Source organism: Amblyraja radiata, chromosome 31 (assembly GCF_010909765.2).
Source record: "Amblyraja radiata isolate CabotCenter1 chromosome 31, sAmbRad1.1.pri, whole genome shotgun sequence".
In the NCBI taxonomy this organism is placed as follows: domain Eukaryota; kingdom Metazoa; phylum Chordata; class Chondrichthyes; order Rajiformes; family Rajidae; genus Amblyraja; species Amblyraja radiata.
This window is the reverse complement of record NC_045986.1, coordinates 26,859,074-26,874,427: the sequence shown is the minus strand read 5'-3', so window position 1 is coordinate 26,874,427 and position 15,354 is coordinate 26,859,074. Positions and strand designations below refer to the sequence as shown.

At 42.2% G+C, this 15,354-nt stretch overlaps 1 protein-coding gene across 5 annotated transcripts; it reads right to left on the bottom strand.

Moving 5' to 3' along the window:
* Positions 1 to 1,070: 1,070 nt before the first annotated feature.
* mad2l2 (mitotic arrest deficient 2 like 2) lies at positions 1,071 to 11,159 on the bottom strand. Of its 5 annotated transcripts, XM_033048254.1 has the most exons (10): positions 11,073 to 11,112; positions 10,111 to 10,189; positions 9,846 to 9,897; positions 9,426 to 9,544; positions 8,592 to 8,663; positions 7,147 to 7,247; positions 5,612 to 5,706; positions 4,049 to 4,122; positions 3,382 to 3,474; positions 1,071 to 2,725 (listed from the first exon to the last, which is right to left on the bottom strand). In XM_033048254.1, the coding sequence occupies exons 2-10, from the start codon at positions 10,117 to 10,119 to the stop codon at positions 2,684 to 2,686; spliced, it is 657 nt and encodes a 218-aa protein (XP_032904145.1). In that variant the 5' UTR covers positions 10,120 to 10,189; positions 11,073 to 11,112; the 3' UTR covers positions 1,071 to 2,683. The 5 variants fall into 5 exon arrangements, with proteins under 5 accessions (XP_032904145.1, XP_032904147.1, XP_032904148.1 ...); XM_033048256.1 differs by lacking the exon at positions 10,111 to 10,189 and having other exon boundaries at positions 2,281 to 2,725; positions 11,073 to 11,159; XM_033048257.1 differs by lacking the exons at positions 10,111 to 10,189; positions 11,073 to 11,112 and adding an exon at positions 10,944 to 11,067 and having other exon boundaries at positions 2,281 to 2,725.
* Between the last annotated feature and the right edge of the window lie 4,195 nt (positions 11,160 to 15,354).

Sequence of the window (15,354 nt, the reverse complement as noted above, 5' to 3'; positions counted from 1 at the left end):
TGCTGCACCCGCTGAGTTTCTCCAGCTTTTTTGTGTACCTCAGAATATCACCTATCCATGTTCACCATAGATGCTGTGGATGCTACCTGACTCTCAGTTACTGCTGCACTTTGTGTCTTAGACAATGGACAACAGGTGCAGGAGTAGGCCATTCGGCACTTGGAGCCAGCATCGCCGAGAGTACCCATAGTCTGGATCGAACCTGGGTCTCTGACCCTGTAAGGCAGCAACTCTACCGCTGCGCCACCCCCTTGTTTTGTACCAGTATGCTTTTTCATACTGAAAATTCAGCTGAACATTCGCCCCACAAATACTGTCTATGAGTTCTTCCAGCACTTTATATTTTTCTTAAAAATTGTATCATGGGGTTCATGTCACCGTGCATTCGAAATTCAATCAGAACACAGTGTTGGAGGAGCTCAGTGGGTCAGGTCAGCAATTAAGATAATTATTTCGCAAAGAAGGGCAAAGAGCAAATTAAAATGTAATCTACAAATTTGGGAATGCTAACTTCAATGGACTGGGCAAGGGTAAAGTCGAAATAAGATTACTGTTTCACTAGCAAATGGAACAATTTGGATTTTTTTAAAGATACATTAATCTAACATCGACAAAAAAAGGTTGAACCAAAGCCAGAAATGCCTGGTTAATGAAGGATATACACAAACTGATGGAACAAATACAAGACTTATATGCTGCATGTCACCTGAACAATAAAATGAATATAGGAAAATGTGTGGGGTAGGTAAAGAGGAAAACAAGACAAATAAATTAGATTAGAATGACTGTTAAAGGAAACCATAAACTATCACAGGGTTAACACAGGGGTATAGTGGATTAAGGACCAAGCTGACAACAGGATAGAGATCAAAGTTAGAATATTGTAGGAAGGAGCTGCAGATGCTGATTTAAACCGAAGATAGACACAAAAAGCTGGAGCAACTCAGCGGGTCAGACAACATCTCTGAAGAAAAGATTAGATGTGTTTTTCAGACCCTCCTTCAGACTGAGTGTCAGGGAAAGGAAAACAAGAGATATAGACGGTGATATAAAAAGACATCAGTCTTTAGCAAGGAAAATAACTTTTTATAAGGAAAATAAACACTGCCAATACCTCAGTCCAAACGAAAGTGATCGACTTGTCATAATCGTCTAATTAATCCAAGATACAAAGATTTTGCTAGGGAACTGGTGAGTGTCAAATATGTCACTCTTGTTCAAAGACAATACATGGCAACCACAGACCAGTTGATTGAAATGGTGAGGAGGCTTCTAAATAAAATTAGGGGGAAAAAATGCAGCTTTGGAGACACTTGTGTTAATAGAAGACAGTCAGGACCGAAGGATTAATGTCAAACATGACTGATTGGTTTGATAATTAACAAAGGAGTTTATTAAAGGAAATGCAGAAGATGTTACCAGATGCATTTTGGAAGATATTTGACAAAAGACTCAAACAAAAGGCTAATTATTAATAGAACTAAAATTCATAGTTTAAGGGATATGAATGAAAATTGACTCAGACAGAAAGCAGCGAGTTGAGCTAAACTGTTGCAACTCAGGGTCAATTAAGTTAAATAATGGTATTCCTTAGTGATCAGTATTTTGACCTTCAAAACATTTAACAAGATGTATGCAAGATTAAGGATTTGTCACGTTTTGATTGGTAAATTAAAAAACTCCCTTTAACTACTTTATTTCTTTCACAATTTTTATTTTATTTTAAAGTGTGTTAAAAATGTCTCTAAAATTCTATAAAACATTTCCCCACCCAGTGTATTCCAACTATGATTGGCAAATGGAACAACTGTTGTTCTTTGAGGCCCTAGAACCAGTCTGTTCCCTCTCCTTAAAGCACACAAACAGGCTTGATTATTTCTTCAAAATAAGCTGACATATCTCCTGGAGCAACTCCACAGCTTTTAAATTGTAACTTGCACATATTTCACATTAGTGCACAGTACATTCCTGGACAGTGTACCAAGCAAACCTTTAAAAGTAACTAGACCAAGGGGAACCCGTTAGGTCCCGTCCCCTCAACGCGCCGTTGCAGTGGGGGGGGGGGGGGGGGCGTCACACACACGCTAACCACCCCCCCCACACACACTCTAACCACCACCCCCCCCACGCGCACACAAACACAGACACTAACCACCCCCCTTGATATATTAACATTATTCATTCGCTCCTTTTACCCCATCCCCGCCCTATCCACTCACGCATAGCCCCCAACTCGCAAGTGTGTCTGGAGAGGGAGTGGGGGGAGAGAGAGAGCAGAGAGAGAGCAGAGAGAGAGCAGAGAGAGAGCAGAGAGAGAGCAGAGAGAGAGCAGAGAGAGGGCAGAGAGAGGGCAGAGAGAGGGCAGAGAGAGGGCAGAGACAGAGACAGAGACAGAGAGGGGCAGAGACAGATTTTAACCCTGGCTCAAATACAACCATCAATGTGCAACAATTTCTCCTCATCCTTAATGTAGACAGCACAGCTCATGGTCAAACAACAAGCTATTATTACAACAAAATAATGTTAAAACTCAACCACAGATTCCAATTCATGACATGGTTCCACATAATGCTTCACATTTCATACATTTTCAAAGTTCTTTCCTGTGCGACAAAACAGTTCAGTGATGAAGCACATCCAGTGCCTTTGGATGTCTATTCAACTTGGTCTTATAAGCATTTAGTCAGAATATTTTCTGAGCTCTTTCTTCAACATACAATTGCATCTGTAAGGCAAACAAAAGCACAAATCAGGTGCATGTACCATTGTGAAGATTTAGTTTAATGATACAACATTGAAACAGGCCCTTTGGTCCACTTAGTCTGTGCCGACCAGCAATCCCCTGTACAGTAGTTCTATCCTACACAATAGGGGCAATTTACAGAAGCCAATGAGCCAACAAACCTGCACCTCTTTGGAATGTGGGAGAAGCCGGAGCACAAGGAAAAAACCCACGCGGTCACAGGGAGAACATCAAAACTCTCTGGCGCTGTGAGGCCACAACTCCACCACTGCGCAAATGTGCCGCTTGGTTGTACAGTGTCTTGTAGAATGCAGACTAAAACAGTGATTAATATTTCAGGTGTTACATAATTTTATTTTTAAAAAGACATGAGGCTGCAGTAGGTTAATTCTACAGCCTTGCATAAGTCAATTAGATCAGAAAGTTAATAAAACAAAATAAATAACCTAATTGTGACATTTTCCAGATTTGGAATCCATTTTTCACCTGCGACTACAATTGCCAAAAAATGACTACTTTACCATAAAAATTGTTCTATTAACATGTGAAAAATGTACAGTCCTTAAAATGCACAAAAGTTACTGTCAAATCAACTACAAGTGCAACACAAAATACATCTTTAAAAATAGAAGTGTTACCTTCAAGATATCTGATGTCATGGTTTTCAGTGGGATTAGCCTTGGCTCCCGCATATTCACTTCTTGTTCATCTGCATGAATCCAAGGGAAGTCCTGCGCAAGGATTAAACTCATCAATAAGAAGCAAGTGGCAGAAATACACCACTCTTACTTTCCACATATTGTTCTCTTGCTGTCTATTTTCAAATTGCCCCAAGGAGGTCAGCCACCTTTAATTGCTCCAGTAGACAAAAATGCTGGAGGAACTCATCAGAAAGTGATTGGAATCTGGAATCAACAAATGGTTTATCTCGGTCTGTCAGAGTCAATGCTCGATTGTCAAATATATTGACACCCCTACACCTCCAACGTGATTAATGTTGATTCAATTACTCATCATTTAATTTTTTTGCCGTTCTTTTTACCAAAAATATTTTTAGGTGGTGAACAATACACTGTACAAACATTTTTGAAAGAGAAGAGCATTCATTACTGAGGAAAGGAGATTCATCGATAAATCTAAGCAGAGAGGTTAAGGTTTGAATTCTAGAGTGTCAGTGACAAATGGATATTTGGAAAATCTCGCTCTTACTGGGTACGCATGCAACATCAAAAACACACAGATATCAACATAGTGCATATTCAAGACCAAAGCCATTGTAAAAATGCACCTAAAGAGATTGCTCACCTTTATCACCTGAATCTTCTCCATGTTTCGAGTGGCAACATCTCTAGTGTGAACCAACACGGTGAAGGTACAGCCTAGAAATAAACAGCAGACATAGGAAGCACTGCTACAATCTAGAAACAGACGTGCTCTCTCAATTGCATGACTTGCTAATCCTGGCATCAAACAAGTAGACTGAGAATACCCCTGGCCTTTGTTAAATCACCTGAATTTCTGGGGTAGCAGTCATGGCGACAATAAAAATAAAAGCAAATAAATTAAAATCAATATGTATGTCCCCTCCTGCTTGCTTTTATTTATTTCAGACATCTAGAATTTGCATATTTAAATCCCCCCCCCTCATCATGACTGGATTCTGCCTCTGAACTCCATCCAGGGTCCTCTGGGGATTAATAATAATAATACATTTTATTTATGGGCGCCTTTCAAGAGTCTCAAGGACATCTTACAAAAATTTACACAGGAATAAGTCACTGAGCTCATTTTGGAAATGTGGGGATGTGGTAATCAAGGATGCATTTATCCCCGAACAGAACTATTATCTAACAACCAGTATCACTTAACCTGTCAAGAGTGTTTCACTGTACTAACAACAGTTCAATAAATTCTTAAATGCAGTAGCATAACAAAGCAGTGAACACAATACCAATAGATAACAATGATATAAATAAAATAATGCAAAAAGACCCTAGGTTCTAGTGCAACCACAGGGAGCCGTTGTTCACAGTGGAAGCAAGGTTGTGCGTGTTCAAGAGCCTGATGGTTGTTGGGAAGGTATTCTTGAACCTGGTTGTCTATTAAATGCCTTGGAACTAAATACTGCTTAATCTAAACAACATTTCCAATTAGATTTGTCAGATGGATCCTCTTGAGAAAACCATATTGACTTTGCCTATGAATTTCCAAATATCTGCAGCAAGTTTCCTAATAATGAGATACAACAATTTCACAACAAAGGATGTCAGGTTAACTGGTCTATAGTTTGCCATTTCCTCTTTTTTCTTTGCTTCTTGAATAGTGTTATCATTGCCAACTTCCAATCCGCTGTGACCTGACCATGAAAGGTATTAACAAATGAAAATTGCCCAAAGGCAAAAGGTTAGATAATAAAAACATGTAAATCCTACTGACGTATTGTTCAGCAATCACTCCCAAGAATTGACAATTAAGTCAAGAGTTATTTTTAATTGCCATATGTACCGGCAATGGAACAATTAAATTCTTACTTGCAGCAGCTGAATGGGCCTGTCGTCAAAAGGGCCTCTAGCAAATTTGCAATAGATTCATAAACATCGAAAAAATAACCAGCCAAGCAGTTGCAAATTCACTCTTCACTTCCAGTTTCAATTTTATTACACATTCTGGAAAGCAATATGTGCCCAAAAAAAAACACGCTCCAACAAAATTAAATGCCTTCAGGCGACAAGGGAAAAAATACAAATTAAACACAAGAGCAGAAACCATCCCACTCACACATTATATTTCATCCAGTCAGTTTTTCTACCAATCTAGCTTGCTATAAAAGTGAACGTAAAATAAAAGCATTCCTAATCAAAAATTGACCTGGAGGGTTGGTGTCCAGAATTGCATCACAGACACTAATCTTCAGAATCGAAGCTCGAAGGAGTTGCTCAACGCGGGACAGCAGCGAGTCAGAACTACAAAACAACAAAAAGATTTAACTCACACCGAGAAATCCAAACAAAAACAACGTTTGAGCATGCAAATGTAATTCCGTATTTTCCCTTTTAAACCACTTCCTCTAAAAGCACAAGCTCTTCACGAGTTATGCACAGCAGATATTTGTGTCAGTATGAAACTCAATTGCTTTTGCGGGATGCTTATTTATTCAGTCATGGAAATTGGACATCACTGGCAATGCCTGTATTTATTATTCATCTCTAATTGCCCCTGAAATTAGGAGGTAGGTGAAAGTCTCGTATGGAAGGGCCACAAGAAACTACTTATACTGGAATCTTGAGCAAAACACAAAAGTGCTGGGAAAAACTCAGCAGGTCAGGCTAAATCTCTGGATGGAATGGACAGACAATGTTTCGAGTCAGGACCTTTCTTCAGACTCGGAACCGTAAACCAAAATTGCCTGCTTTTTCTCTCCAGAGATCTTCCAACACTTTGTGTGTCATATAGAGGATCAGAATATAAAGGTAGAGAGCTCTTTCCACAATTGCATATGGCACTAGTTTTCAAGCCTCAAATGCCATAAACAAACAGTACACCATTCCCATCCTCTCCACAAAATGCAACAGCAGACTCAAATCATGGTATTACATGCATATTGCCCAAGATACTCTCCGAGGGAGATTGTTATATTACCCTAAACTGCAGTTTATCAAATTTCTCCAAAGTAAAATCTACAACGGGCAGCATGGTGGCGCAGAGGTAGAGTTGCTGCCTTATGGCATTAACAGTGCCAGAGACCCAGGTTCGATCCTGACTACAGATGCTGTCTGTACGGAGGTTGCACTTCTCCCCATGACCGCGTTGGTTTTCTCCGAGATCTTCCATTTCCTCCCACACTCCAATGTAGTACAAATTTGTAGGTTAATTGGCATGGTATAAATGTATATTATCCCTAGTGTGTGCAGGTAGTGTTTTTGTGCGTGGATCACTGGTGGGTGCGGGGATCACTGGTGGGACCAAAGGGCCCGTTTCCATGTTGTATCTCTAAAACTAAAGAAAACTAAAACATGTCTGATACAGATACAGAAATATATTGCACAGAAATATTGTGCAATTCTTCACAAATCTTGTGATACAAGCCACTGTAACATTATGCTTATGACACAACTCCAATCACATTACATTCTGGCTCTAGTGTTGACAATTGAACCATTTCACTGTGATCTAATTGTTTAGTCCCAATGGATTTGTTGATTGGATTGAGGAAGAAGCATGTTAATGGTTATGATACATAAAATCTGATCAACATCCGAACCAAACAATTATAGAGAATGTTCTATTTATAACATAAATGACTCAGCATATGGGGAGCAGCATCTTGATATACTGCAACAAAGTTCAGATTGGAAATAATAGTTCAGTCGCATTGAGATACCAGAATAGAGAAATTCTCTCACCTGACGGACAGCAAAGGGGGCTGCGATATCTCAAAGACAAAGCGCTCCACAGGATGATGTTCTTTATCCAGGATCACCACCACTACCCGATCCACCTCATTCTAGAAACAAGGAAATGGGTCACAAGCCACATTCCAAAAGATGCTCATTCAACCAGGCAATGATCTGTGTATTTTTTTTAAATACACAGATCAGGGGAGGGGACAAGAACACTCCTACAAACTTCACTTTTTTTCCCATTCCCGAATAAAGATATGAATGGTGGATCTCGCCGAATTTTTGCTCACCACATAAGGTTGCTTCCAGCCAGTGGTAAATCAAGTATTTTAACGAAAGAAATGGAGTAAAATCTTACAACATGAATACAGTCCCTTCAGCCCAACTTGTCCATGCCAATGAAGATGCCCCATCAAACTTAGTCCTATTTATCCACATTTGGCCCATATCCCTCTAAAACTTTCCTCTCCAGATACCTGTCCAAATGTCTTTCAAATGTTGTTATAGTACCTGCCTCAACTACTTCGCTGGTTCCATCTACATACGATCTGTCCTCTGTGCGATAAAGAACAATAGATACCCGGACCCAGATAATTAGAACTTGGGAGGTGGCTGGCGTTTCCAATGGCATTGTTTTTTTTATTTATAGAGCAATTTGCAGGTTTAGGTGAAATAAGTTGGATTTGCCATAGTGTACATGTTCATAGTGCACAACAGAGAGAAAACGGATGGATGAAGTGTAATAGCAGGGTGCTTCGTTAAATGTGTGACTCGGTTTTTCATCACATTAAAATGTTATTGTAATAGCAGCCTTAACAAGGGTGGCACAGTGGAGCAGTGGGTGGAGCCACAGCGTCAGGTTTGAACCTGACCTCGGTTGCTGTCAGTGCAGTTTGTACATTCTCTCTGTAAACGCATGGGTTACCGCTGGGTGCTCTGGTTTCCTCCCACATCCCAAAAATGTACATGCGGTAGGTTAATTGGATTCTGTAAATTGTCCCTTGTGCGCAGGATGCAAAAGTGGGATAGTATGGAATGAGTGTGTGGGTGATTAATGGTGATTAATGTGACCTGGACAGTGTGTCAAAAGGCTATTTCCATGCTGTATCTCTAAACTAAATCATGTGACTAGTGTCTTCTTGGAGGTGAAAATAGTGAGCCATTCAGCACAAGGCTCAATCTTTGGCTCGTTCTTTTATTTTTTGAAGAATCTTAAATACATGAAATGGACAGAAACAAGAAAAGAAAATTGTACTGCTGCACAAATGAAAAGTGAGCGATACACTCAAGCACTGACTAGCATCCCAGAGATATCCCGTGCACGTCTCAGTATCTGCCTTGTATAAGTAGAGATGCACCAGGTGAAGAGGAGTAGAAACTAATTGAGTGCAAATTCATACAAACAGTTCCACATTATGACAAAAGCAGGCAGTTACATTTTTCCTCACCTTCTCGATCAAAGGCTTGATACAGTGCAGCGTGTCCTGGATGTACTGGTTAAGCTCCGGGTGACACGACATCTACACAACCACAACATTGAAAGGTTGAAATGGAGACATAAGGAACCGCAGATGCTAGAATATTCAGCAAAACAGAAAGTGCTGGAGGAACTCAGTGGATCAGGCAGCATCTGTGGAGGGAAGGGACATGTGACGTTTTTAAATATTCCAACGGAATTAGGTTTCTCCCCTTCTCTTTTTTATGAAAACGTCATCAGTGCATTCCCTCCACAGATGTTGGCTTGCTGAGTTCCTAGGGCACTTTAAGTTTTACTCAACGGGTAAATAAAGTTTATTTCAGCAAAATAATGCAATTAACAGTTTTCAAAAGCACAACATTTCTAAATAACAGCTTCAGAAGCTGAACAAACTATAGAGTCATACAGTGTGGAAACAGACCCTTCAGCCCAAATTGCCCATGCTGACCAACATGCCCCCACCACCTGCCTGCGTTTGGCCATATCCTCCTAAACATATGTTATCCATGTACGTGTCCAAATATTTTTTAAATGTTGTTATCATACCTGTCTCAACCACCTGCTCTGGCAGTTCATTCATATACCTATCGTCCTTTGTGTAATAAAAAGTTGCCCCTCAGGTTCCTAAAAATCTCCACCCCCCCCCCCCCCCCTCCCCCTCCTCATCTTAAATCTTTTGGTTCTTGCTTCACCTATTCTGGATAAAAGACGGTGTATTTACCCTACGTATTCCTCTCATGATCTTATACACCTCTATAAGATCACCCCTCATCCTCCCATGCACCAAGGAATTTAATTTTCTCACCTGAACAGGTACATTGTACTTCTTCCTCTTCTGAAAGATTCCAATTGGGTACACCTCCCTCACGTACAAAATCAAATGAATAGCCACTTCTAGAAACTCACAGAGTACGTCTGCAACCACTGAAAGAAAAAGAAAAGAACTGCATGATGGATAGAAAATCATTGAGATACAGTCGCTAGTGTATATATGGGGAAAGGCAGGAAAGAAAACTGGATGATGCAAATTTTGAACCCTGAGGTCTCATCAACTGTTGGCAGGGGAGGGAAACATAGTCAGTATTTTCACTTTTAAACATCCACATGTTTAAACCCCCCCCCCCCCCATACATACACAACTTGCAGAGATAATAGAAAACTAAAAACAATTGAAAAGAAAACAAAGTACTATCAACTGCCCAGATTAAATTATCAAATATTGCACCTTGTCCAAAATTGAGGTCCTGTCGTGTTAGAGTGGCCATCTTCACAAATACCTAGAGAACAATATTATAAGCAATCAGAAGGGTAATATTTAACAAAACTCTAAATGTTCCATTTCCAACAGAGAGCAACTTGGATTACATAGCACCTTTAACATAACAAACACCCAAGGAACCTCAAAGAAGTAATTATCACAAACAAATGTTAAGGCAGGTCACAAAACTGTTCAACTGTTGGAGGAACTCGCCAGATGTAGCTTGACTCACCGAGTTCATCCAGCAGCTTGTTTTTGCTCACGACTGTAGCATCTGCAGTCTCTTGATTCTGCAGAACCATTCACTTTGACTAAGCATTCAAGGAAAATCATAACAAAGGAAAAAAGAGTGAAAGCTAATTCCATTAGAATGGTCCCTCCACAGATATTGCCCGATCCAGCACTTTGTGTTTTGATGAAGATAATCAGTCACATTCCCTTTTAAGGAATATTGGCAAACATTGAGCACTTGTCAGGAAGGAGCAATTTGAACTCTGTTGTTAATGCTGGGTTGCTATTAGGGCCTCTCCAATCCCCAAGTGTACAGATTGATTAATCTGGCGTCAGTCTGGAGTGTTTAATTGTCATGTGTACCAACAACAGAACAATGAAATTCTTACTTGCATTGGTATAACAGGCCTGTAAACACTATACTCATATATAAAATATAATAAACAAAAAACCCCAATAAATCTATAACTTCAATACTCGGGTAAAGGAGCCCGAGCCTGAATAGTTCATTGTAGAAACAAGGGACTGCAGATGCTCGTTTACAAAAACAGACATGGCCTTGTGCGTAACTCAGCAGTACGTGGAGAGACAGCGTATCTGTATCTTGACGTACAAACACCATCACTGGTACATCACCAAGCTTAGACTCGGTCTTGGCCCTGAAACGTCGCCTATGATCCCCAGAGATGCTGCCAGACCCACTCCAGCACGTTTGTCTTTTTTTTGGTCCATAGTTCAGTTTGTGTTTTGCAGTTCAAGGGCATGGTGATCAATCAATCAGTGATGTGGAATTCGCCTCCCCTCTCCCACAGCGCTGATCGCCGCGGTGTTTACCCCGTCTGTCGGCTCGTGTCAGTCACCCGGCCTCGCCCATGGCCAACCGAAGCCGCGACCCTCGCATCCCCCTCGCATCCCTCGTCAAGGCCTCGACTGACTGACTGACCGCCCACTCTCCGGCCTCACCTCCCGCAGCCACCAGCAACCGCGCCGCCCGGGCTACGCAATGCGGAGTGACGTCATCGGCATGCGTGCAAGCGGCAGAACCACTAGCCCCGCCCTGTCTGGCAGACCCCGCCCCAGACCCAGTAGTCCCGCCCAGTTCCCTCCACTCAAGATAGACACAGTCAAAGATCATAGAGGAGCTCCTCTATGATCTTTGGACACAGTCGTTCCAAGTCACATTTATTTATATAGCACATTTAAAAAACAACTCTCGTTGGCCAAAGTGCTTTACATTTGTTAGGTGCGACAGAGGTTCACCTGCATCTCCTCCAACCTCATCTATTGCATCCGCTGCTCTAGATGTTGGCTGATCTACATCGGTGAGACCAAGCGTAGGCTTGGCGATCGCTTCGCCGAACACCTCCGCTCGGTCCGCATTAACCAACCTGGTCTCCCTGTGGCTCATCACTTCAACTCCCCCTCCCATTCCGAATCCAACCTTTCTGTCCTGGGCCTCCTCCATGGCCAGAGTGAGCACCACCGTAAATTGGAGGAGCAGCACCTCATATTCCGCTTGGGCAGTTTGCACCCTAGCGGCATGAACATTGACTTCTCCAATTTCTGGTAACCCTTGCTGTCTCCTCCCCTTCTCAGCTCTCCCTCAGCCCTCTGGCTCCTCCTCTTCCTTTCTCCTTTCTTCTCCCCGCTCCCTCTCTCCCCACCCTACATCAGTCTGAAGAAGGATTTCGGCCCGAAATATTGCCTTTTTCCTTCGCTCCGTAGATGCTGCCGTACCCGCTGAGTTTCTGCAGCACTTTTTTCTGCCATAGACACACAAAATGCTGGAGAAACACAGCGGGTCTGGCAGCATCTCTGGAGAGAAGGAACGGGCGATGTTACGGGTCGACTGAGACTTCAGACTGAGTTCCCCAGCATTTTGTGTCGGTGTAAACCAGCATCTGCACTCTCCCTGCACCCACGCGCCGGATCCGCTCTCAGATGTGTCGGCCTATTTCTAATCCAACCCCTGTACCAAAGATCCCATAGCGATCTTTGCCCTGTACTGTAAGTACTGTCAAGTAACAAGAGAGTCAAGTGTGTAATTGTCATTTGTACCAGCAACAAAACAATGAAATATGAGGCGCTGTTCCTCCAATTTGCGCTGGGCCTCAGTCTGACAATGGAGGAGGCACAGGACAGAAAGGTCAAATTGGGAATGGGAGGGGGAGTTAAAGTGCTGAGCAACCGGGAGATCAGGTAGGTTAAGGCGGACTGAGCGGAGGTGTTCAGCGAAACAATCGCCGAGCCTGCGCTTGGTCTCACTGATGTACAGAAGTTGACACCTAGAACAGTGGATACAGTAGATGAGGTTGGAAGAGGTGCAAGTAAACCCCTGTCTCACCTGAAAAGACTGTCAGGGTCCTTGGATGGAGTCTAGGGGGGAGGGAAAGGAACAGGTGTTGCATATCCTGCGGTTGCAGGGGAAAGTGCCTGGGGAGGGGCTGGTTTGGGTGGGAAGGGACGGGTTGACCAGGGAGTTGCAGAGGGAATGGTCTCTGCAGAAAGGGGTGGAGATGGGAAGATGTGGCCTGTAGTGGGATCCTGTTGGAGGTCGCAAAAGTGTTGGAGGATTACATGCTGTATGCGACGGCTGATGGGGTGGAAGGTGAGGACAAGGGGGACTATGTCATTGTTGGGAATGGGGGGAGGGGGAGCAAGAGCAGAGCTGCAGGATATCGAGGAGAGCCTAGTGAGAGCCTCATCTATAATGGAAGAGGGGAACCCCCATTTCCTAAAGAATGAGGACATCTCTGATTTTGCTGAAGAGTAGTTAGTGGTGTTAGTAGTTAGTAGTTAGTTCATATATGAAACTTTAGTTGATGTTCACAGTGTTTAATAGCCTGATGATTGTTGGGAAGAAACTGTTCCTGAATCTGGTCATCACAGTTTTTAGACTTATCTACCTTCTTTCCTATGGCAATAGTAAAATAAGAGCATGGCCATGATGTGGGTCCTTGATGATGCTGACTGCCTTTTTGAGGCACCCCCTCCTGTGGATCCCCTACAGAGTCCACCAGTTTTTGTAATCTCCTTCATTCCTGGGCAATTGAGTCGCCGAACCAGGCTGTGATGCAGCAAGTCAGCATAACTCTCTACCATATAATAATAAATTTTATATTTAATGGGCGCCTTTCATACAAAATCTCAAGGACACCTTACATAGTAAACATATAATCGGAATATAACAATAAGGACATCACAGAGACACAAATTAAAAACAGGATTCAATCCAAAAACAGAAAATCAAAAACACAGTGTGAAGAGGGAGCAGCGGCAACCAAATCGCGCCAGCGTCCACTCTCTCTTCACGGCAGCCATCTTGGACACAGACCTACAAGACTACAAATAGACAAAAAAAATCATCCCCCCACAGTGGATAGCATATACCTGTTGAAGTTCAAGAGAGTAAGGAAGTAGAGGCGTTGATGGGATTTCTTTATGGTCACATCAAAGTGCTGGGTGCAGAAAAGATCTTCAGAGATATACACACCCAGGAACTTGAAATTGTCAGTAAAATCTGGTTTTACTGATATTGAGGGCAGGTTGTTGTTGCAATATTCAATCAGAAGATCGATCTCCCTCCTATACTCTGACTCATTGCTCTCTGTAATTCCTCCAACAATGGGGGTGTTGTTGGCAAATTTAAAGATGGAGTTGGAACTGTGTCTGCTAGAGTCATGGATATAGAGTGAATAGAGCAGTGGTCTGAACACAGAGTCTATGGGTGCCCCTGAGCTGATGCTCACCAAGGAGGGACTGTTCTTGCCAATTGCTGATTAAGTTCTGCTGATGAGGCAGTCGAGGATCCAGTTGCAAAGGGATGCACAGAGACACAGTTCCTTGTGCTTGGTAACAAGTTTGAATGGGATGTTGGTGTCGAACGCCAAGTTGTAGTTTATGAACAACAGCCTGATGTATGTGTTTTTATTGTCCAAGCAGTCCCATGCAGAGTGGAAAGCCAGAAAGATTGCATCCCCCATTGATCTATTGTGATGGTTGGCAATTTGTAAAACAGGGGAGCAAATGGAAGAATTTTATAATGTTAACGTTTTTATTTGTGAAGGATACTGAAAGGCATAAGGTTCTCATTCTGTAAGTTCAAAAAGGAATTCAGAAACATGTTCTTTACCAAACTGGTTGGAATGAACCCCCCCCCCCCCCTTGAGCAAGCTGATGTGATTTATACAGATGAATTTCAGAGGAAGCTTGAAAAAAAAGCATGACTGAATAGAAGTGTATACTAATAGAGTAAATTGAAATGTGATAGAATGGGGACTTTCTAAACCCTATTGCCCAGTACAGATAAATTAAGTCCGATGGCCTGTTTTAGAGCAGGATAGTCACTGTGATTGCTTTTAGTAGTAAAAAACAAAATTAAAACTCCCAGTCTGCATTCCCTCCCTCTCCGATGCCACTTAAATGCCCAGACACTTAAATGTTCAGGGAAAAGTGCTGTCCAGCCAGTGACTTCTGCGTTGCTTTCGTTTATTTGTTCTCTATTGTTATTTGCCACCCATAAAATAAAGCAGGTATCTCCATCATCAGCTAGCAGGTAAGTTTAATTTAATCACATTTTCTTGTCGTTTATTTCGGTTTAAATAACCTCCGTTTTTTCCTACCAAGCAATTTTCCTATAATCGCATTTACCTGCTTAGTTTGAATTTTAGGAATGTGCTTCTCTGTTGAGCACTCCAGATAACCAAGTTCCACCGCTGTTGAACGCTTCAACAGCCAAAGCCTATATTGCATTTGTCCACTCGCATTATGGTCATATGTGTGTCAGGCCCATTCAGATCAATTGTTTCAGTTTGTAGAAGGGTTCCGACCCGAAACGTCACCCGTCTTTTTTCCTCCAGAGATGCTGCCTGACCCGCTCAGCTACTCTAGCACTTGTGTCTATCTTCGGTATAAACCAGCATCTGCAGTTCCTTCCTACACCTGTTTATGAATCATGGGTCTACAGTACAACTGCTGTGACTGTACGTCCTCGTTTATATTCGTTTTCCCGAATGAAACCATTAATCTTTGAGATCTCTTTTACCAGTTAGCATTTATTCTGAATCGAGTACCTCGTCTCTAAAATCTCTTTGTTCATCGGTCCTCATTCCTTTTTTAAATTTGTCTCCCACATTTAGGCGCTACCTCTGTGCGATGCGTCTCAGCTAGTTGGTCCATTCTCATCTAACGGCTGATGTATAATGTCAGCCGCTTCCAACTTCTCTCCGAAGATATTTCTTGGTTT